At 44.3% G+C, this 24,534-nt stretch overlaps 2 protein-coding genes across 5 annotated transcripts in view; one reads left to right on the top strand and one right to left on the bottom strand.

Annotated features, from left to right (window-relative positions):
- Positions 1-2,499, bottom strand: part of sap30bp (SAP30 binding protein) — an 18,615-nt gene extending 16,116 nt beyond the window's left edge. Inside the window, exons 1-2 of the mRNA XM_062999567.1 lie at positions 2,287-2,499; positions 563-684 (exon numbers count right to left, since the gene is read on the bottom strand). Coding sequence (XP_062855637.1) covers positions 563-684; positions 2,287-2,374 — 210 coding nt within the window. The 5' untranslated portion in view covers positions 2,375-2,499. The remainder of the gene's footprint in view (positions 1-562; positions 685-2,286) is intronic.
- Positions 2,500-2,997: 498 nt separating this feature from the next.
- On the top strand, positions 2,998-22,864 carry spag17 (sperm associated antigen 17). 4 transcript variants are annotated; one of them, XM_062999442.1, is made up of 39 exons: positions 3,003-3,201; positions 3,435-3,575; positions 4,394-4,453; positions 4,654-4,785; positions 5,258-5,411; positions 6,034-6,219; positions 6,307-6,473; positions 6,606-6,776; positions 6,857-6,997; positions 7,092-7,223; positions 7,319-7,432; positions 7,674-7,818; positions 8,286-8,465; positions 9,525-9,553; positions 9,974-10,075; positions 10,548-10,702; positions 10,803-10,924; positions 11,076-11,140; positions 11,370-11,585; positions 11,970-12,084; positions 12,447-12,548; positions 12,951-13,042; positions 13,126-13,222; positions 13,366-13,496; positions 13,755-13,863; positions 14,255-14,436; positions 15,147-15,288; positions 15,392-15,522; positions 17,230-17,403; positions 17,489-17,592; positions 17,707-17,837; positions 18,555-18,688; positions 18,771-18,959; positions 19,617-19,718; positions 20,299-20,350; positions 20,774-20,852; positions 21,967-22,020; positions 22,222-22,327; positions 22,723-22,864. In XM_062999442.1, exons 1-39 carry the CDS (start codon positions 3,088-3,090, stop codon positions 22,843-22,845), a joined length of 4,875 nt encoding a protein of 1,624 aa, XP_062855512.1. In that variant the 5' UTR covers positions 3,003-3,087; the 3' UTR covers positions 22,846-22,864. The 4 variants fall into 4 exon arrangements, with proteins under 4 accessions (XP_062855514.1, XP_062855512.1, XP_062855513.1 ...); XM_062999443.1 differs by having other exon boundaries at positions 6,603-6,776; positions 6,884-6,997; XM_062999441.1 differs by having other exon boundaries at positions 6,603-6,776.
- The last annotated feature ends 1,670 nt before the right edge of the window (positions 22,865-24,534 follow it).

Below are 24,534 nucleotides of genomic sequence, written 5' to 3'. Positions count from 1 at the left end.
AGCCTTCTGGGATGGACTGGATGAGCCCACGGTCACTCTAAACATCTCAGAGGATCCTGTACCGAGGTGGTAGGACCTGCTGGATGGACAACCATCTGAGAAGTCTCCAGAGATCAGACCTTTATGGCAGTTTTTGTGCAAAACAAGAAGCACCACGTCCGGTGAAAAACATGTGCTTCAGTAACACGACTATCAGGACTTCATACGCTTTGGTAATCTGATTGTTGGAGCTACACCTGCTGAAGGAACAGCCTCACCATCAGCAAACGCCTCCTATTTACCTCAGTATCGTCCTGTAGCGACCCACATTTTGTCAGGCAACACATCAAACTTATCAAAACATAAAAGGAAATATAGGTCATTAATAAAATTGGTGGCAATCTGGTCCCACTGTGGTTTACAAGATTTAGCATAAAGCCTCCACAAGGGGGCGCAGAGGTACAAGTGTCCCTGATGTTTTATATTTATTGATGCTTTATATGTTTAAGCTGTATGTGTCATGTTATGGCAGGACAGGTGTTACGGTCGAGGTGGAGGTGAGCAGGTATCTGCGTGAACTTACAGAATGTTTGTCGCCCTCGTCGTCCTCCTCGCTCTCCTCGTTCCCCGAAACTTTCCGGTTTCTCTCTCCGGCTCTGACGTCTTCATCTCCGTAACTGGCCGACACCAGACCACCCAGAGCTTCTGTAGAACGCAAACCAGTGACACCAGTCAGTTCTTCACACGGATCCAACCAAACCACAGATTTATACCAACACAGACGCCGAAGTTAAACTGAAGATCTCAGTTCAGCTCCACACTGCAATAATAGCAGGATTTTCCTCCCTCACATCCACACCTGTGTAGATTCTTCATACAACAACCTGTCCACATACTTATGATCCTACACGCATCTGATATTAAACACCACGACTCCTAAATTAAATCTACAATAAAATCAAGAGTGAAAACAGGTTCCGCTTCATGGAGAGAGTTCTGTTCTTTTTAGTTTGGCTCTGTTCTGTTCTGTTCTTTTTAGTTCTGTTTCGTTTAGTTCTGTTCAGCTCTGTTCTGTTGTTCTCATCAGCTCTGTTCTGATCGGTTCTGTTCTGTTCTGCTCTGTTTTGTTCTGTTCTGTTGTGTTCTGTTCAGCTCTGTTCAGCTCTGTTCTGCTCTGTTCTGCTCTGTTGTGTTCTGTTCTGTTCTGTTCAGCTCTGTTGTGTTCTGCTCTGTTGTGTTGTGTTCAGCTTTGTTCTGTTCTGTTCTGTTCTGTTCTGTTCTGTTCAGCTTTGTTCTGTTCTGTTCTGTTCAGCTCTGTTCTGCTCTGTTGTGTTGTGTTCAGCTTTGTTCTGTTCTGTTCAGCTCTGTTCTGTTCTGTTCAGCTTTGTTCTGTTCTGTTCTGTTCTGTTCTGTTCAGTTCTGCTTAGTTCTGTTCTGTTCTGTTCAGACACAGCCAGTCATGTCTGTACGTAAACAACAGACGGGTCGATAGCACCACTGGGAATTTGTAACCCTGCATCTCAGAGGTATTGGGCTGCTGTTCTGTACCACTGCACCATTCAAACACCTTGTTGGATTATATATCTGTATATTTCAGCATATTAGTGTCGTCTGGGGCCTCGGGTCCTGGGGCCTCGGGTCCTGGGGCCCAATGTGACCTCTTTTTTGGGGCCCAAACTCCCAGCGGTGTCGCCGATAGGAACAGCCCTGTGATTTCAATCATTTCATTTGTTCTTTTTCTCTGTTGCTAAACAGCGCATTCAAAATTCAAAAACGTCTCAGTGCCCATATAAACAGGGCTAGTTTGACCTCACTCATCTCCAGGCACATGGAACAGTGGTCTCTTATCAAGATCTGAAAGAAAACCTGAACTGTCACCTCCTGCTTAGAGGAAATTCATCCTTAAAGGCTGGAGTTAAGGAAGAGGTTCAGAGAAACATTATTAATACATTAAACGCTATTTTTGTGTAAATTTGGCAGGTTCTTCTTAACATTTTATACTAAAAGATCAGAAAGAACTGAATACTTTACCCTGCTGCTGCTTTACTGGTCGGTACATCACACCAACAAACGCATAAATAATTATAAAAATAAAAAAAAAGATCAATTTTAATACCCTGTAGTAAATATGAAATTAATTTTAATTTAACAATAAACACAGACTGTGCGGAACACTGTTAGCTACCTGAGGCTAACCACAGCATCTACATACATCATTAGAAGCGGTGTTTCTAATAATTAAAGCGGATTAAACAGCATCAGACATGTTCTAACATTACTAATAAATATCAAACAGAAGCATTTTACCGTTCTCATCAGCTTCGGGATCTGAATCCGGCTCTGAATCTCCATACGCGGCTAATGAAGACAGCAGTGAACTCTTCTTACTCGCCATGTTGCGCGATCACAAACACTAGTAGTACGCATGCGCGGCTTTGTTAAATCACACTATGCTTCCTACTCCCTGCGCACTACGAAGTGCACTCCCTTTCCGACCGTTGAGTGTGTGCTTGTAGTATAACTAAGATCGCTAAAACTACACTTCCCATGAACACCCGCGCTCCATTAAACACTAGCATTAGCTTGTGACTAAGCTCGCCTATATTTACTCAGTTATCAAAGATGGACACAATTTAATATAGTTACAATCTACAATATTAGTTGAATAGCTGACTTTCAAACCTGTATACAAAAAATGCCCGGATAGAAAAGAGGTTTCTGATTGGTCAAGTTGACCGCGCGTTGTTTTCTGGGATATGTAGGACTACATAGCGAACTACAAACACTTCCACACACTTAAAAAGATCCCATACACTTAAAAAAAAACTACGTTCTAACTCTCCGAAATTAATCCCCACTCAACAGAAAAGAATTTGAGATTTATCTCAAGTATAAACCTGAAAATAATAAACGCTATTTTATAACTTTATAGCGAAGCCCCCTGTGAATTGTTTGGTTGCTATGGGTTACCAGTGTTGATGGTTACGCCAGTACGTCTCATACAGCTAGTTTAGATCTCTGCTATAACTGAAACAGTTTTCTGATTATCAGCTTTGTAAATAAGAGAGTAAGCAGTACAAATTGTGAAAAGTAGTTAAATTGAGCTCAATGGTTCGTAAGCAGGTGAAGAGTGGAGGTGCAGGTGGAGGAACAGGAGGAGGTGCAGGTACAGGTGGGAATAAACAGTGGGAATCTGCCCTCACTGCTGCACCACTGGAGGAGGTAAGACACAACTCGCAAACTGCAAACTATAGCCCTTTAAAAGCTGCTGGAACACGAGTAACACTGTCCACAGTCAAGCAGGCTTTACATCATGTATCCACAGAGGCTGTTGTGCATAAAATAAAATATCAAAGCTGGACTGAAGATTGTTGCTCTGACCATCCGCACAAATTATTACCAATATTACTTTGCTCTCTCTCTTTGTGTGTGTGTGTGTGTGTGTGTGTGTGTAGGATGGATGGAGTGTATGTGTATCTATGGTGGTGTGTAACAGTAAGGATGATGAGGTGTGGGTTCGTGCTCTCAGTACAGCAGTTCAACAACCACTCCGCCGAACATTCACCCTCCTGTCCTGGGAGAAGCTCCTGCACACGGTACCAAGTTTACTACAACAAAATCAACAATAGTAACAATAACAACAACAACAATAATAATAATAACATTAATATCATAACAACAACTAAAACAACAATGTTTACAATCATGTTAATAATAATAATAATAACATTAATATCATAACAACAACTAAAACAACAATGTTTACAATCATGTTAATAATAATAATAATAACAAAATAATAACAAAATAATAACAAAATAATAACAAAATAATAATAATAATTAAAAATAAAAATAAAAAAGTAATAATATAAACATCTCACAGGTCCATTAGATATTGTTGTTAGGTTTGTGTGTTTTCTAACAGATTTATTATCGTGTTATTACTGAAGTATTTTACATTTAATATAAATGAATAACTTTTAATATAAAATAATAACTGAACTAGAGTAACGTACAGAACCAGCTAATACAGTAATGGTAGAATAAACTGACTGGCTGTTAGAATTTAGAAATTAACACATTTATTCTACTCCTTTTACAGGATTGAGCTGTTCATAGTTCCTATAGTTTTATTTTAATATTTCATATTAAATGTTTCATTTCCATTTGATATATTAATGAAGTGATGGGTGTGTCAGGACCCGGGATTTTCATTCACGTTCAGTAGCTACGACTAAACTGCACCATGAAATTTCAGATCTTACCGAGTGTAAATATCAGGACTGAGCATTGATGCTAATAATCTGCTGTATATCCCGACGCTTATTAATGTTTATGTGTGTGTTATGAAGTCTTTATGCAGTTTGTCTTTATAGTAACTGTTACTGAAGCTTTAATCCTAACGATTTCAGATTAACGAACTAGGAAATCCAAAGACCAGGAAGGTCAAAGAACTACCAACATTCTGTGAGGTAAATGACAGCAAACGTTTATTTCCATGTTTATTTTGTTTATACAGTGTGTGAGCTGTTAAACACAGCAACACTGTAGCTGCTGTAAAGCATGGTGGTGGTAGTATTATTATCAGGAGCTATTTTACATTACATTACAGTTCATACCTACTGAAGATGAATGAGTATTTGAATGAACTATAATGAGAATGTGTGTTCAGGTGATGGAGGTGGCAAAATCAGCGCTGGATGCAGGAGAAGAACTCACAGTGGACCTGCTGGCCAAATTAGTGAAGGTTCAGCTCCTAACCATCAAAAGCAACGACCTGCTGAGAAGATCTACGTTACAAAGAGTGAGCACACACACACACACACACACACACACAGAATATCTTCCACCTTTGTGGAAAGGTTCTTTCCTGTAGAAGAGCTTAACTCCTTTGGGATGAATTGGAATGTTGATTGTGAGCCAAGACTGCTCGTTCAACAACAGTACCTGGTCTAACAAACGCTCTTTTGACTAAATGGGCACAGATTCCACCAGGCACACTCCAAAATGTAAAGGACTACTTCGTATTGATGCGTATTCAAACCCGATTTGAGCATAAAAGATCTGGAGTCTGAGATGAATCAGAAAGCCTGCAGGGAAGGAGGGGGCGCTCAGTATTGATACCAGTGGCTTTAAATGCGCTCATGGTGAGGTGGTGTCCACATACTTTCGGCTTTATGCTGTTGGTCTTGATGAACGTAAGAACCCAGTGACAGGTGGAATCTCTGGACGTGTGCTGTACCCGTGACCGTGTGTGTGTCTGTATATTTTTGGAGGGTGTGGAGGAGAAGACGAAAGCAGGATCAGCTTCTTCCGCTAAAGCTTCTGCTAAAGGAGAGAGGAGCAAAAGAGTGGCGGAGGCACCAGCACCCACTAAAGGAACCACGCTGAGACGTAGAGGAGAGGAGGAGAACGTCAGCACGTATGTCGGTGAGTCCTGACCAGAGCTTCTTCTCTCATTTTCTCCTCCAGTGCTTCTCAAACTCGGTGGACTGACAACCAACCACAAACTGGGTGGAGCGGGCAGCGGGTCGTGTTTTACCCCTTGCTGGCTGAGGAGGACCACCTGAAGGACCCTGGTACTCTCCCCGAATCCCTGTCCGATTTCCAGACCTCTAAGATTATCTAAGATTAAGAGTCCACCATGTTTTCCTTTGTGAGCCAGAGTGAAAGGTTGTTCAGGAGGAATTTAAACTAGCCGATCCAAGACGAAACCCAGTGGCGTTGTGGTGGCCCAGGGGTAGATGACGCTAACCCACTACCGCTGAGATCCAGGGTTTGAATCCTCAACGCTGCTATCAGCTGGTTGGGCGTCGACATACAGACATGATTGTCTATGACTCAGGGATGGTCGTCTCCCACGAGGGATTGGCATCCTGTCCAGGTAAACCAGACCCACTGCGACCCTGACCAGGATGGTGCAGTGGTTAAACACAAAATGATCTGAAGAACGAGTTGAGGGAGCTTCAGGTACCATCAGTTTGAGAAGCACTGCAGACGCACCACATTTAATCCCCGGCTGTAGCTGAACGTCAGCGTGGTGTCTCTGCAGATGATGAACCAGACGACGGTCCTCAGAACTACGTCCTGATGACGGGACTCCATCAGCCGCATCTCATCTCGGCGTTAGATTCTCTGGGCGTTCACGTCTCCAACGTCATCAGACTCAGATCAGAACCGGTGAGGAGTTCTGATCCTGCTCAGGATGTGGAGACGCCCGACACGCCCGAGCAGCAAGGTAAGAGCATACAGCTAACACATTAGCATTATTAGCATCATTTAGCACTGCCGCAGGGGTGATCAGCATATCTATCTTTTCCCTCAGAGTCTCAGGCGTCAGTTCCACAGCAGGAGCTGGACGAGTTCTGGGATCAGCTGGACGGAGTTCTGAACAGCGCCGGGTTCCAGTCCAGACTCTCCGATATCGCTAAGCTGGACTACACGGTGGATCAGAACCTGCAGAGCCGAGACTTCAACAGCACAGAGGAACTGGTAACCACATCCACACCATACACGCAGGGTTCTGCTACATGATACGGCTGGGATAAAGCTTCAAGAAAATACTGAATAAGGGTGTGAAGACTTTCTGAATCCACTGAGTGTGTGTGTGTGTGTGTGTAGCAGGCAGTAGGTGCTGCGGTGTTTGATGGTGTAGCGTGTTTGCTGTACGATAGTCTGGACTGGAGGCGGCAGCACCAGCACTACCTCAACAACCTGAAACTGATCCACGTACCAACCATCAGCACGACTGAACCCGACCACGCCACCCAACCGGCCACCCACCACCCCTCCCAGGTCCCTAATTCATCAACACATCAACACTTCCCCCTTACGCTGGCCTGTGAGTGCAAAACACAACTGGACCAATAATCCAGGACGTGTGTGTGTGTGTATGTTATCAGGAGTGTGTAGGTGGGAGCGTGGATGTAGACATGAGGCTGTACTCGCATCTCCTGGACCGAATCCCGTCCGAGATGGTCTCCGTTCCTCTCGTCCTGCACTGCATCCTCCAGCAGGTCCAGCATCCCAGCATGCACATGCCGTACTGGGTTTTAAGACCCAGTTTTGGAAGGGTTTAGGTCATGAATGTGCTGGGTTTGGTTTTTGCAGGTGGAGGCATCACAACAGGAGGATCCTGCAGGATCAGTGGGTTCAGATCAGGGTTCCGATCCAGAACGTGAATTAACGCTGTACATGCTCTCGGCTGTGATGAATCTAGCACGACCCGATCAGGAGAAGACGGTTAGTGTAGCGTTAAAGGAGAACCTGACTACACAGTGCTAACCATGCTAACGCTGTGTGTGTGTGTGTGTGTGTGTGTGTGTGTGTGTGTGTAGAAGTTACTGGAGGATTTTAAGCTGCAGAAGGAGCATCTGTGTAAAGAGAAGCAGGAAGGACCCGTCCTACTGCACCATCATGATGAGACATCAAGGCGACTTCACTTTCTACCTGTACGATACATCTAGATACACAAAAACACACTCCAACACCTACACTATGTAAACAAAAGTATTGGGACACGCCTTTTTATTACTAAATCCTAACATGTAATAAATCAATCACATAAAGAAAATGATATGCTGCTGCAAACTGTATGTAAACTTTTGACCCATCGCTGAATAAATCCTGAGTTAATTTGATCACTGATTATAAAAATGAATCGATTCTTTCTCTCATGCGTCCGTATGTGAGGTGGATGGAGTTGATGATGTGGTAGATGTTGAAAAGTCCATGATGGAAAAGAGCACGGTGTGGAACACTCTGATGTCCAAACATCTCAACACCAACAGCCTCAATGCAGCCCGGAAACACGAGCTTCTCCACTTCTGTTCATCCGGTGAGGAACAGTTTGCCCCCTTCCTTATTCTATACTCTTTTTTTTGCAATTATGGAAGACCTTGTCATTTTGGATCTTCAAACAAACAGAAAATCCTCCACAAAATGCAGGTTCAGGACAAAATAAATCAGACTTTGACTAGGCCACCTCAGTACCCCAATGTTGCTTCTTGTAAGACATTTAGAAGTAGATTTGCTCCTCAGGGCACTTGAGTGTCACGGCTATGAAGTACACTAGCCCACTATTTCTGAGATTTGGGGATCTGGGGTTCGAATCTCAGAGGCGCTCACAGTCGAGAGCTTCTTACTTTCCAACTGTTGAACTTGTGCCTCAGTCCAGTAGTCAATCTATCTAGCCTTATTTATCAGTGGCTGTAGTCAATCACAAACATTAAAGGAATTAGGTATTCCTAATGATGTATTTTACTGTGTGTGTGTGTGTGTGTGTGTGTGTGTGTGTGTGTGTAGACTCCCTGAGCAGTACAGAAGTCACCAGGCTCTTGCAGATGTATGTATTCGAGAGCATGCCTCTCACTACAGTCGATCACACCGGCGGTCTCACCTCCGCACCATCGTCCTCTCCGCTACCATGGGACGACCCTGTCACCTTCTCACGCACCATCTACAGCACCCTCAACAGGACCGACGGTATGAACTAAGAGTCAAACACATCCTGAACATGATACACTTCCATAACATGATGAGCATCCAACCCCAGTGCAGTATCTGTGTGGAACATCATAGAGGAGCAGCAGTGTGAGGGTTCAGGGCTGTTCAATACACTCGTATGAGGATAATAGTGTGGTTTATTACATTACATTATGCTTCTCATGCACTATTGTTGATATTGTTAGTGTTTTAGAACACGGATCCACTACATTCACACTATTGGAGGCTATTGGAGGGTTTTTGCTCTTTGGTACCTTCAGAGATAGAAAGGCTTGAAGGGTAGGGTTGCCAGATCAGTCAGATAGCATGCAAAAGTCGAAATCTGGTGCGTGCTGTTTAACTTACCTTTTAATACGAACCTCCATAAAATAGATTTATTGGATCATTTACAAAAAAAAGAGAAACTTTATACCTGAGCATTAATCGTTTATTCAGACTAAACGCTTTAAAATACTAACTCTCATACTTTGTTTGTTTGTGCTTTATTTTCTTTATATTCTTATTATTTATATAATAATTAACAATTGCATAACACTTAACACAGCTGTCTGAGTTTCTCTATTATAAATTGAGCTCCTATTTGCAAAAAAACGTGAGATCTTTTACCTCAGTACTTACCTCAGTTTACTAACACTTACATGGGCTGTGTCTCAATTCAATACAACTTTGACGACGCCACAGTACACGTTTAATTTTGTGGTACACTATATGAACAAAAGTATCTGGGACATCCATCCTAATTATTGAGTTTAGATATATCAATCCATCCACACCTATTACTATTCTATTAAAAAACAAAAACATTAGAACCTCTAGTGAAAGTGATCAATACATTATAACCATGTGGTCCTCTGTTTACGTTACTGTCTGATATCAGGACACATCATCAGATCCATGTTATAACAGAATAATAATGCTATTAATATTATTTATGAAGATGAATTGTCATATTGATGTATCATCACACCTTTAATGAGCATCACTGACTTGCCTGGTTTAAAATACATGTAGATTTTTAATTTTTTTGTTTCTCCTCAGAATGTAAAGTTGGAGGTGAGGAACAGCAGGTATGTTGGAGCCACTTTTAGCATTTCACAGCTACTACTAATATAATAACAATAATATAAATAAATAATGTAGGCTCTCAGGTGGCACAGCACTACATTACGCTAGCCCAGGTGGACTATTGGCCGGTCGGGCATCTACACGGTCATGACTGGCTATGTCTGTCAGTACGCTCTCAGTGCTGGTCCCAAGCCTTGATAGGGTTGCTCCAGGAAGGGCATCCAGCTTAAAAAACTGTTCTGGACATGAGTGATCTGCTGTGCCGATTTCTAAATACACGAGCAGCAGAAAGAAATCCCAAAATTTACTTCATTTAATTTTCATCTTTTACCACCGCTTTTTATATTTATTTAAGAATGTGTGTAATTACGTTTTACTTCTTTATTAACTCTTAATTTTTGTATTTATTCTTTTTTAAACAGGAGGAGATTACAGTCAGTGCAGAAGATCTACAGAAGATTCTGATACGAGGCTTCAGACACTGGAACTACACAGAACATCACAATCCTAACGTTTTCCCTCAGGTTCATTCATTATTCCATCAAAACATCTACACATCCATTTATACATCCACCTCTTTCTTCCATTTAACCATTTATCCATCCATTCATCCACCAATCCAGTTATCCACTAATGCGTTTAAACAATTCAAATATATGCAGTACATACCCATACATACATCCACCCACCCACTGATTCAACTATCTATCCATCTACCCATACATGTACACTTGTATACAGTAGATAGATACATCCAACTATTACTGCATATACTCATCTATCCATCCAACTATCCATTAACCCAACCAACCATCCATTTATCCACTTCTATCCAGTGCATCCAGTATGTCCATCCTGTTATACATCACAGATCTATAGATGTTTCCCATTAGGACCCAGTGGTGCTGCAGTAGATAAAGGCCACTCTCCAGTGTGCTCTTGCTGATGTGAACACGGCGGTGAGTGTAATTGTTGGTCTGTGTCATACCTCTTTAGGTTCTTCAGAAAGCATCTGAGTCCTACAGAAGCGTGGATTCATTCTACAGCAGCCTACACAGTGCTGTGTTCCTTATTTGCCACAATCTCATGAACGCCTGGCAAAGCAGCAGAGATTCCTGGGAAGTTTCTCTCCACACTGATGTTAGATTCAGGTACATCATTACACAAGTTCTGCATAATCTGATTCAACCAGAGTAATCCAACACCCATATCACTCAAAAACAATTTTGTGGGTGTGTGTTGTTGGTGTAGAAGTTACCTGGAACATGTCGCTGAGTCTATAAAAGAGTGGACCACATCAGAGGAGACCAAACTCCAAAACCTAACAGAAATGAAGAGAGAGGAAGCACAGTCCCAGCCCTCCGGAACTGAAGGTCAACACACACACACACACACACACAACCACCCATCCATCCGTTCAAGCAACCATACATCCAACCATACATCCCTCCAACCATTCATCCCTCCAACCATTCATCCATTCATCCCAAGTCTTCATGTACAGGTTTCATTTTTATATTTCAGGCCCCTCTGTGGAGTCTTCAGCTGAGGACAGAACAGAATCATACATACGCCAAGAGTCTCTTAAAGTACGTTTAGAAATATTTCTCTGATATTTCTCTGGTGGATGTTTTATTTGTGCATCACTGGTGGATAGAGTAGCTGGCTGGGTTGCATCAGAGTGCTTGTTTGTTTATGCTCGGGTCTGTCACTTTCTGTTTCGTGGTCCCTGGTGACAGTTTTCAGTGCCAACTGTACGTCACTTTGGAGTGGATGATAAATGTTTGTGTTTGTAAGCTCCTCCTGGTGTTCCTGCAGGCGTGGAAGCTGGAGCAGGACCGACTGAAGGAGGAAGAAACGTCCAAACTGATGATGAAGAAGGATCAGGGAGGCAAGAGTTCCTCTAAAGCAGGACAGAGAACCACCTCGATCAGAGAGAGCAGGAAGAGCCGAGAGGACGAGAATAACACCCCACATTCAGCTGAAGTGCTAAAGGATGAGAGGACCATCCATCCACCTCCGGAGAACCCAAATGTGAGTAACAGGTTACAGATGTACGTGGACACGGGACGCCTGGGTGCTGCGTTGGTCTAATACGTTAGTCCACCACAGCGGAGAGCTCGAGCTTTAGAGTTTTAATCTTAGTGGTGCTACTGACTTGGGCGGGAGTCTAACCGGCTAACTGGTAACTGGTAACTGGCTGTGCCTGAGGGAGGAAAGATCGACCTCTGACGTCCGACAAGCTCATGTTCAGGTGTCCAAATAGTTTTGGACCTTAATGTGTATATACTGTGAGTTTTTTGGCGGCACCTGGTGGTTAAGTGTGGAACTGCATGAAACTATTTTAATTTGGTAATCCGGTCTTTTCTGTGGTGTGTGTGTGTGTGTGTGTGTGTGTGTGTGTGTGTGTGTGTGTAGGTTATAACTGGGTACAGTATGGATGGACGGTTGGTGAGAATGAAAGGAGAGAATCAGTATCTTTATCCATCAGACGGAGGAGAAATTCATGTGGAGAGTGTTCACCATGTACAAGGTGCACACACACACACACACACACACACACACACTCACTTACATACACTCACTCACACACACGCTACTGGGGTCAAAAGTTTCCTTCTCAGTGCCTGAATGATTAGAACACATTTTATTTATCCAAAACAGACAAACAAAAACTCATTTATTTATTTATTTAGGAGAAAATTTGCCCAAGGGGTCAGAATGAATCCAGGAAACATCAAGCCGCTCGCGAGGCAGCCTGTGAGTGCACTGGGAAACAAAGCCTGCTTGACTGTAAACAGAAATCATTCAGACACAGAAAAAGAAGCTCACAGTCTCAAACTTAAGATCCATCGACCGTCACGTGTATAATTTGTGTGTATTTTTGTAAATCAGGATCCACGCAGTTGAAAGTGTGTGTGAGGAAAGACGGACATCGTTTCTACACACACGTCACACGGCCGGAGAGCCCGAACAGCACCGCCTCAGACCAGCAAGGTACAAAAACTAACAGCCATAACAGCCTTTACTCCTGTGTCTGAGTTTAGGCTCTGATGGATGTCGGAAATGATGCATCCCAAACATGTTCAGTAGGGTTGAGGCTCAAGCTCTGTGCAGTTCCTCCACACCAAATTCTGAAATAGGAAAGGCCCTTCCTCATACTGTTGCTCCAAATTAGGAAGCATATAAGCACAGTGGCATATTTTATACCCCTGTTAGTAAGGGTGTGGCTGTGAGATCTGAGCTGAACGATAAGGACGGATGTTTAACTCCAGGCCATGCAGTGTATGGTCAATCATCACGGTCAACAACACCAGCGGCGCAGGAAAACACAACCAGGCCTAGACGTGAACTTCAGGACTCGTCACTGAACCTGGTGGTTTCCTGTCGATGTTTCAGGTGCGGGTGAGGGACGTGGTTTTCACGCCGTACTGAAGAATGGAATCAGACTCTCCTACACCAGACACCGACACCAACCCCTCATACAGCAGGTAAACTCTCGTGATGTGCTCCAGGAACCCTGGTCAGGTCAGACCATGTGTACTCACCGCTCTCTCCTGATGGGATTCTGTAGGTACCAGGATGTGAGGATGTAGATGATGCTCCACTGAACCTGAACGTCTCTCTTCCCACCGGCCTCCAGATTCACTTCAAACACCAACACACTGCAGGTCTGATATCCACACCAACACTACTGCTGCTCTCACTACTGTGTGTGTGTGTGTGTGTGTATTGTGTTTATGTGTGTGTGTGTATTCTGTGTGTATTGTGTTTATGTGTGTGTGTGTGTGTGTGTGTGTGTGTGTGTGTGTAGACGGCTGGACGGTGTTGGTGCGTCAGCTCCTCCCCCCTGCTGCAGGCTCCTCCCTCCCCAACTCTGAATCCTCACGTACCATCACCAACCAGGGGGTCGTGATCAAACACCTGAGAGACGGGTCCACTGAGGTACACACACACACACACACATTATACATACACACACACACACACACATTATACACACACACACACACACACACTGATCATATCCAAACCTCAGTTCCAGAAGAGTTGGGACAGGCTCCTCACTGTTCCCACTTCACATTACTGCTTTGTGGTTTGATGTTACTGTGTTTGTGTATAATGTGTGTGTGTGTGTGTATAATGTGTGTGTGTGTGTATAATGTGTGTGTGTGTGTGTGTGTACTGTGTGTGTGTGTGTAGGTGCTGTTTCCTGATGGTACAGTGTGTGTAGGTTCCAATTCTGAAACTGAATCCAACACTTCAGCACAGGAGGAGGAAATACACACTGATACACACAACTCAGATAACGGTAACACACAACACTACACTACACACTACACTACACACTACATTACACACAACACTACACTACACACTACACTACACACAACACTACACTACACACTACATTACACACTACACTACACTACACACTACACTACACACTACACTACACACTACATTACACACTACACTACACACTACATTACACACTACATAACACACTACATAACACAACACTACATACAACACTATATTACACACTGGATACACACAACACACTACACACTGTACTGAAAGCTAATACCTGACTCTATATGATCGGGGGCGTCTACATACTTTTGACCATAAGTTCGGGCGAGAGACACTGTAACACTGTACCTACAGAGGTGAGAGACTAACCACCAGCTCTGATCCAGGTGTGGAGGTGGAGGGGGCGGAGCCAGCACCAGAGGCGGGGCTTAGAGAGCAGGTGGTGGTGAGTGGAGGGTCGTGGTGCACCACCGCTCCATCAGGAACCAGGATCAGGACCATCGGTGGAATTCAGGTGGAGGAGAAACCCGTCCTCACCTACTGCAGCACCGACCCCCACTCCCACAGCGTGAGTTCCACACCCACACCGACCCCCACTCCCACAGCGTGAGTTCCACACCCACACCCACACCGACCCCCACTCCCACAGTGTGAGTTCCACACCCACACCCACACCGACCCCCACTCCCACAGCGTGAGTTCCACACCCACACCCACACCGACCCCCACTCACACAGCGTGAGTTCCACACCCACACCCACACCGACCCCCACTCCCACAGTGTGAGTTCCACACCCACACCCACACCGACCCCCACTCCCACAGCGTGAGTTCCACACCCACACCCACACCGACCCCCACTCCCACAGTGTGAGTTCCACACCCACACCCACACCGACCCCCACTCCCACAGTGTGGGTTCCAGGCTCTACGCTGGCCAGTTATTTTACACCAATCTGACCAGATCACGTCTTCATGATGCTGTAGCTCTAATATTCCTCCTCCACCACACTTCACAGGTCCTGAATCAGGACCAGCTCTCCTGTCACCCACCGAAATCAGATGCACACGTCAGCCTGCTGATAATCACGGTTCGTTACTCTGGAGCGATTTCACTGCTCCAGGGTCCAGTGGTGGCAGGAACAGCCTGGCCGATGTGAGGTGCACTTAAATTGTCCCAAACCCCGACAGGAACAGGAGGGTCGGGTCAGGAAGGGCGTCCGGAGTAAAAGGAAACAATGAAATGATGTGTTTTTATTTTGATGGTTTATGTTCCAGCTGCTGATCACGCGGGACGACCGGGTGCGCTGTGTGTTCCAGAGGGACGGGTCAGCCGTAGTGGACCATGCAGACCGAACCAGAATTACAAGCTCCTACCAGCAGAGGGCGGCACCAACACACCACAGCTCAGAGGGACAGGGTCAGATCAAAGGGTTTCTTTCTTTTAATGAAAAATAACATGATATGTCCAAAAGTAAATGGACGCCTGATCGTGACCACACCCTGACCTGTGTTCTGAACAGAGGAGGAGAAGATGGTGACGGTGGAACAGAGCAGATTCACCACAGTGATGATGAAGAGTGAGGAGAGGAGCTGTGAGCTTCTGATCAGAGATGGAACCACCATCAGAACCTCAGCTCACGGATCCTACCAGGTCAGGAGAGGAACAACCGGGGGGGGATAAGTCACGATAAACACTGTATATAACAGTCCCAACACTCAATACTCAACACTTGACACATCAATAAACACTCATTAATATAATTTAACACTAAACACTCAACCCTTACTCCTCAACACTCATCACTCAACAATAAACACTCAACACGCAACATTTATCACAAAACACTCATCACTTATCGATAAACACTTAACCCTTACTCCTCAACACTAATCACTCATCACTCACTCATCACTTATCACTAGACAGGAACTCCTCAACACGTATCCCTCAACATGCAACACTTACTCCTCAACACCCACCACCAAACACTTATTACTCATCACTAAATACTCATCACTCATCACCAAACACTTATCACTAAATACTTGTTACTGAACATTTATCACTGAACACCCATCACTAAACATTCAACAATAAACACTCATTGCTCAATACTAAACACTCAACAATCATTCAACAACACTTAACACTAATCGCTCAACACATCACTCATTACTTAACACCACTCATCTCTCACCATTAAATATTCATTACTAAACACTTATGACTCGACACTCATTACTTAATTCATCACTGAACGGTCGGTGCTTTGCCCTACGACTATGTCGCCGAGACGTCACCCAGTCGCCCCGCTGTGAGGGCTCTAATGCCGGAGTCTGGGGTTCTGTACCTGAACTGCTGGCATTCGGGACTGCTACAGCTAAATCTAAACACTCACTAGTAGTAGTCTGTTCTAAAGCCCGAATGCGCCCTTCTAACACTGAGATCTTCTCCGTCAGACTAACAACTAATCTACACTTATCACATGTAAAGTTATCACTAAACACGGAGAAGGAATAACTGAACATATTACACTCAGAACATGGATACAGCGCTCCTGCTGGGGCCATAATAACAAAGAAATATACTTAGCTTTACAAGATGAGTGGAAGTTGATGTTTATGTTGGATTCACCGGCGCTTCTGCTGGTAGTCACAGAAAAACGGCTTTAATTCCGGACGAAACAGGCGATGATGAGCTGGAATATAAAAACCAACAACCAAACAGAACAGAACTGTAATTCTAAAGGAAAACTGTGTTTATGTGCTCGTGTACAAAATAAATAAACAGAACGCGGTTCCTACAGACAGAAAACGGCTTTAACTCTCCACAAAGTAAATATGTTTAAGCGCTAAAATACAAAAACAAACAAACACAAACGCGCTTCGTGCGGACAGAAAGCGGTTTTAATTCTGGATGAATAATATGTTTATGCGCTGAATTACAAAACAAACTAAAACTTCGGCTTCGTTCGGATGCCGGTAGCAGAAGTTTTCACATGCACGGATTTACGTTAGTAAACAAGCGTAAACACAAGCGCTTTTTTACGATAGACAAAATAACACTCTATATCAACTACGCGCGAAAGATTAACGTTTAAAACATACGTATATAAAAAGTTATTTAGCTAATGGCTACAAACAAACAAACAACTAGGCTACAGTCTCAGCGTGCGTACCACCGGAAACCGATGAAACCACCTCTATTAATAATGAAGCTAATATCTTACCTTACCTGTGAAAGGTCTTTAGCGGGGTTGAGGTCAGAACTCTGTACTAAGTCATGTTGGAACAGAGAAGAGCCTTCCCCAAACTGTTTCCACAAACATATCATTGATTTTGTACATCTGCGCTGTAGGTGCTCCCCTCTGACGGGGGCGTCCTCCTGATCAGAGGAGACGGCGCGGCCGTGTACAGCTCTGATGATGAACCTGCTACAGGACCTGAAGGAAACCAGCCTGGTCAGTACACGATGAGCCCCTCTGCAGACGTCGTGTGTAGCGTGACTGACTCAGGAGGGAAGAGATACGAGGTGAGTTCAGTCCGAATCCACAAACACCCCCGAATTACAGAAACGGGGGGAGAACAGAGACCCAAAATGTTTCTGGGACACGCAGGTGACGGCAGAGGGCGGGGTCACCGTCACGCCACCCGAAGATCCACCGCCACGCCCCGAAACCGAGCCTCAGCACCCCACCGGTTTCAACACACACCCACCACGGTAAGAGTCCAGTCCATTCTTTATACACTATATGGACAAAAGTATTTGGACACCCTTCTAATTTAGGTTCTGCTTCCTGATGCTACAGTGTGTGTGTGTGTGTGTGTGTTGCAGGTTGTTTGTTGTGTACCCTGATGGTTCTGCTGTGGAGTTCCTCTCTGCTGGATCAGTGGAGGAGGTTCTGGAGCAGGAGAACACTGATCCATCTACTGCAGTCATCAGAGAACCAGTAACACACACACACGGTCAGTACATACACACACACACACACACGGTCAGTACATACACACACACACTCACACACACACACACACGGTCAGTACATACACACACACACACGGTCAGCACACACACACACACACACTCACACACTAACACACACACACGGTCAGCACACACACACACACACGGTCAGCACACACACACACACACACACACACACACTCACACACACACACACACACGGTCAGCACACACACACACACACACGGTCAGTACACACACACACACACACACACGGTCAGCACACACACACACACGGTCAGCACACACACACACACGGTCAGCACACACACACACACACACACGGTCAGCACACACACACACACACGGTCAGCACACACACACACACACACACACGGTCAGCACACCAACACACACACATACACCTGCACACACACTCACACACTAACACACACACACGGTCAGCACACACACACACACACACACACACGGTCAGTACATACACACACACACACTCACACACTAACACACACACACGGTCAGCACACACACACACACACACACACACACACACGGTCAGTACATACACACACACACACATACACCTGCACACACACACACACACACACTCACACATGCACACATACACACACACACGGTCAGAACTGAAATGTCCTTTTCTTTCTGCACTGGTTTGCTCTCTGGTGTCTCTGTAACAGAAACGTTCACCACCACCATCCTGAAACCTCTCAGTGGAGACCTGATCTCCTCCCGCCTCTCACCCAGACACCTGGATGACATCACTCCCCCCCACCTGAGGTCCAGGAGGTGGGACACGTTCCCGGCCGCTGAGGTAAAGCAGAGGTGTGAGATGTTTCTGAAGCTCCTGGAGTGTACCCCTGGTTTCCTCTGGTTCTGTGTGTGTGTGCCGTTAGATGACGACTCCGGGTCCTGGGTTCGGGCTCTCGCTGGGTCGAGGTCTACAGCTGAGGAACACCCCCACACCGTGCTGCGCCCCCGCTCCTCCGGTCCTGCAGAACCCCGACACCCTGCTGGTCCGCCGCCTCACCGAACACACACCGCTAACAACACAGCTGCACCAACATCTGCAGGAGAAACTGCTGGTACTGAACCACACTCATAATTATAATAAATATAGTATTAAAATAATAATTATAATAAATAAATCATAATAATAATAAATATAGTAATAAAATGATAATTATAATAAATAAATAATAATAATAATAAATATAGTAATAAAATGATAATTATAATAAATAAATCATAATAATAATTATAATAAATATAGTAATAAAATAATAATAATAATAATAATAAATATAGTAATAAAATAATAATAATAATAAATATAGTAATAAAATGATAGTAATAATAATAATAATAATAATAAATAAAGTAATAAAATAATAATAATAATAATAAGTATAGTAATAAAATAATAGTAATAATAATAATAATAATAAATAAAGTCATAAAATAATAATAATAATAACAAATATAGTAATAAAATAATAATAATAATAATAGAACAATAATAATTATAATAAATATAGTAATAAAAAAAATAAAAATAATAATAATAATAATAATAATAATAATAAATAAATGTAGTAATAACATAATAATAATTATAATAGATACTTGGATTGGACTGTTTTTGTTTATGTGTGTGTGTGTGTGTGTGTGTGTGTATATATATATATGTGTGTGTGTGTGTGTGTGTATGTGTGTATATGTGTGTGTGTGTGTGTGTGCAGGTTTACATTAACCAGCTCCTTCTTAAAGAGAAACTGAGAGAGGAGCTGAAGGTGAAGGATCCTCGATCACTGGAGGAGAAACATCAGTCTGACCTCCTGATGGTACCAAACCTCTCTCAGTCTCCCAGTTTAGTCATATCCAGTTCCCCAGTGTGAATGCACTGTTGCTTACACAGCCCCTGATCTGATCAAGGAGAGTCGGATCACCACACGCCTCCTCTGACTTGTATTCCTCTATTGTGTTTTTGCATTGTTCTGATTTGGATATACTCAGTTCCCTTGTGGACTGCAGGGACCTGCCACATCTGCAGTTGCGACCTCTACTGGCAGGTCGAGGCGCCTGCATGAGAGACGGTTGATTCAGTCAATTTGAACTCATCTAATTTTTCTAATCACAGAAACACCTGATTATAAGCTTTATAACTTTTTCAGGAAGCTTTTGTAGGACGAGCAGGCCAAGCTCATGATCTGCATTCCAATTCATCCCAAAGCTGTATAATAGTGGATGTCAGGGTTCTGTGCAGGCCACTGGAGTTTCTCCACCCCGAACTCATCTGTGGCGAAATGGGTGTGGCTGAACCACCTGAACTTAGTATTTAGAACTGGTGTCCACATACTTTTGGCAATATAATGTACCTACAACGTTTTACGGTGAATTTATGTATTTTTTCTGTCTTTCCAGTCACGAGTTGATCCTGTTTATGAGGATCCTGAAGATCTGACGCCTCAGTCTGGTGAGCAACGATATCAGATTTCACATCATCAGCCTCCGTATTAATATTATAACTAGATGTTGACCACTTCTGCCCCCTGCTGGTTTGGGGTTGTTGCTCACGACAAAATAACGGAAACACAGCGTGATTTATAATTGTTTGGTCGACAGTTTTCGATTTCTGATTTTCTCGGTTCCTCAAGGAGCTGCAAAGCTTTGAGGTTTAAGATTCGTAATGAAAAATACTGATCGATTCAAACAGAATTATTTGAACTGGTGGCTTTAAACTTTTGACCCCTGTTGTGTGTATAATAATTAAGAATAAATAACTGTGATTTTATTATGATTTCCTCTGTTATTCGTTCACTTTTATAGACATAGTCTATAAAAACATGCAATCTGACCAAAAGTATGTGGACATCTCATTGTTGTTTCTGTTTGGCAGCTCTCTCCGTGTACTCTCAGACCATAGATGCATCTCAGTGTCCAGATTCTGACCCACAGGATGATGAAAGTGCTCATGGGTAACTCACTCACACTCATTCACTCGTACCAGACACGGTTCTGGGTGCTCGGGTGGCACAGTGTCGCACCACTGGCCTGAAGGGGGCGCTGCATTGTGGGTGCAGCAGGATATTTAAGCACAAGAGGCCCTACATATCAGCAGGGGGGATTAGCAGCTGTAAACACAATACATGACCAGAATTATGTGGACACCTGATCGGGCGCTTGTCGGACATCATAGTTATGAATCTGTGGACATTCCAATTCATCCCAGGTTGAGGTCACTCTGTGTATGTCTATATCACTAGCTGGACAAAAGTATTTGGACATCCCTTCAATTCTCTGAATTTAAGGTGTGATAATTTGATCAGATATGGAAATGATCCATGATGGTTCCAGCTTTGCAGCAACAGTTTAGGGAAGGCCCTTCCTGTTCCAGCATGACTGTATAAGCTCTATAAAGACGTGAAGAAAAGCACAGAGCCCTGAGCTCAGCCCCACTCAACAGCTCTGGGATGAACCGGAACACCGACTGAGGCTTTCTTAAGCATGCCATACAACACACACTTCAAAGTCTTGTAAGAAGCTCCTCAGAAGGTCAAACAGAGGTCACTATGTTTTACATTTTAGGCATTTAGCAGACACTTTTTATCCGAAGTGACCTACAGTCTGAGCAATTGAGGGTTAAGGGCCTTGCTCAAGGGCCCAACAGTCAAGGGCCCACCAGCGACCTTATGATTACTAGTCCAGTACCTTAACCACTAGGCTACAGCTCCTCTGTTTTAATATCGTTTGTTCTTGAAACAGGACGTCCAACACGCTCACGGTCAGGCGTCCCAATACTTTTGGAATGCGTGTGTATGAAACTGGAAGTGCAGGAGCTCGTCTTGTTCCCCGGGTTAATTTCGGAACATTTAATTGTCCGTCTGAAGCCAGTAAAACCAGAACGACTTCCTGAATCACACGTCATGATTCTCCACACAAACCGCCGACTGAACCACAACAATCCTCCGCGTCTCCGCCCGGCCACGCCCACTTCCGGGTCTCCGGTGGGACGCGGGTCCTGACACAGGGAAGTAAAAGTCAGCGGTTCATTCCTGTATTGTGAGGACGTTTGGGTTTGATGTTTTTCAGACTGGATTTACAGAAGCGAGAGTCTGAGTGGAGGAACCGAATCCACCAGCACAGGTAGGATCCTCACCCCACCCCAAATTACTGACACCCCTCTCTCACACAGGGGTAGCACACGCCGTACAGCATACAGTTTAACAGGACCGACCTCTAGAACAACAGCCCAGCTTCTGAGGAGCTTCTTACAGGACTTGGTAGTGTGTCTGTGGGAATTTGTTTTGTTTTTAACGGCGTCTAACGGTACCTCCTTTTCTCCAGGTCGGACCTTCAGGAGGAGAAGAGACACCGCCACGCCCTCCGAAATCACCTGGTGACTCCGTACTTCAGTCCAGAACTGAGTGAAATGAATCGCTACACACACCAGGTGAGCGATACTACAAATACCACAGTCCAAAAGTATCTGGACGCCCTGCTGTTTATTTAGTTCGGCTGTTCCAGCCACGCCCATCCGAATCGAACCAGGTGTAGAGGAACTCCAGTGGACTACACGCGACTATGAGCCGGGCCTTCTCATCCAATATCAGTGTCTGACCACAGAAATGGACACCAACTCCCACAGACACAGTCCAAAATCTTCCCAGGGTGGTGGTGTCTGGTATGTCTGTAACTGGATGACTAAACAAGCTGATGATCTGGTGTCCACATACTTTTGGGATTACTACTGGTTCACATTCGTACTGGCACCACCTGCTGGCTGGGCGTGTTCATGGTGGCGTGTTTTGGTGTGACGGTCCCCTTGTGTTTGATCTTTATTAACAGGACGTGGATCTGGAGGCTCTTTCTCGAGACCTTCCACCGTTCTCCAGGAGAAGAAGGAACACCGGGGTTCAGACCGAGGTTCAGACCTCCAGCGCGTCTCCTCCTCACAAACACTCTGAGTAAAGAACCTGCAGAAACACTAGTGTGGTCTCACTGGAACTCTGTTAGTTGCCTTTTATTACTTTTGGTGCAGCGCTGTGTGGATGCTGCACGCCCACATGGGTCTCAAGGACCTGGGTTTGATCCCTGCCTCCAGTGGCTCCCTCAGCTACTCCTCATTCCTCACCCAAACATGCAGGAGGTGGATTGGCTCTGATTAAGTCATGTGATGGACTGGCTTCATTTTTATAGTGTATTTCACCAGAGTGAGACCAGAGTTTTTACATGGCTCCAGGCTCACTGGGACCCTGACCAGGATTAAGTTGTTGGTGAAATAAATATTGGACACACACAAACACACACACACATAAACAGGGACACACACTCACATAAATAAACACACACACAAACACACACACACACAAAACAGGGACACACACACACAGACACAAACACCTAACGTACACACACATATACTGGGACACACACACCTAACATACACACCCTTACACACACTCACACACACACACACACACAGACACACACACAGACACACACAGACACAAACACCTAACGTACACACACATATACTGGAACACACACCTAACATACACACCCTTACACACACTCACACACACACACACACACACAGGGGACATACACTCATATAAACACACACACACACAGATACAAATACACATACACACAAACACACGAAATACACAAACATACACACTACACACACACATAAACACACTCACACACACACTCACACACAAACAGGGACACACTCACACACACACACACACACCAAAGGTCATTCAGGCTGTAAAGTCTCTGAAGTGAAGCGAGATTAAAGGTCGAGGTGTGTTTCGGTTTGAAGCCTGTTCAGTTTTTATTTAAACCACAAAACAAAAGTTTAACAGAACAGCAAGAGAACAAAAAGAACAAAAAGAACAAAAAGAACAGAACAGAAGAAATAAAGCAGCTCAGAGATCACAGATTATATTCCTCATATAAACTAAACTACAGACGTTTTGTTCTGAACTAAAGGTCCTCTACATGAATCAGGACTCTGACGGTGTGTGCTGCACCTCGGCCCTGCTCATGACAGGCAGAGGTCAGCAGAGTGCACAGGGGAACTGGGTATGTCCAAAACTGGAATCAGAAAATGCACGAATGGTTTTATTATTATTTTATTATGTGTGTGAATATTTATTAAGAAGAAGAAGATAGACTTTATTAGTCACATATACATTTACACGTGTACAGTACAATGAAATTCTTTCTTCACATATCACAGCTTGTTTGGAAGTTGGGGTCAGAGCGCAGGGTCAGCCATCGTACGGCGCCACTGGAGCAGACAGGGTTAAGGGCCTCGCTCAAGGGCCCAACAGTGGCTGCATAGCAGAGCCTGGATTTGAACCGCCAACCTTCTGGTTGATAGCCCAAAGCTCTACCCACGAGGCTCCCACTGTCCCCTACCATATTACCCCCCCCCCCCCCCCCCCCCACACACACACACACAAGGTCCACTCAAACCCCCCCCCCCCCCACCCCACAAAAAATTATCATCACAAAGGGGCGGAGCTAAAAGAGTTCAATCTCTTTGATCTGTTTCTATACTTTATCTCCATGATTTGGTTTAAAGTTTAAAGTTCACTTCTGTTGTAAAGTTCACACTTCCTCTAACTGTAGCTGAGGGAAAACACA

The sequence above is a fragment of the Trichomycterus rosablanca genome, chromosome 7, assembly GCF_030014385.1.
Source record: "Trichomycterus rosablanca isolate fTriRos1 chromosome 7, fTriRos1.hap1, whole genome shotgun sequence".
NCBI classification, from domain to species: domain Eukaryota; kingdom Metazoa; phylum Chordata; class Actinopteri; order Siluriformes; family Trichomycteridae; genus Trichomycterus; species Trichomycterus rosablanca.
Note: the sequence above shows the minus strand (reverse complement) of the source record. Positions and strands in the feature narration are given on the sequence as shown.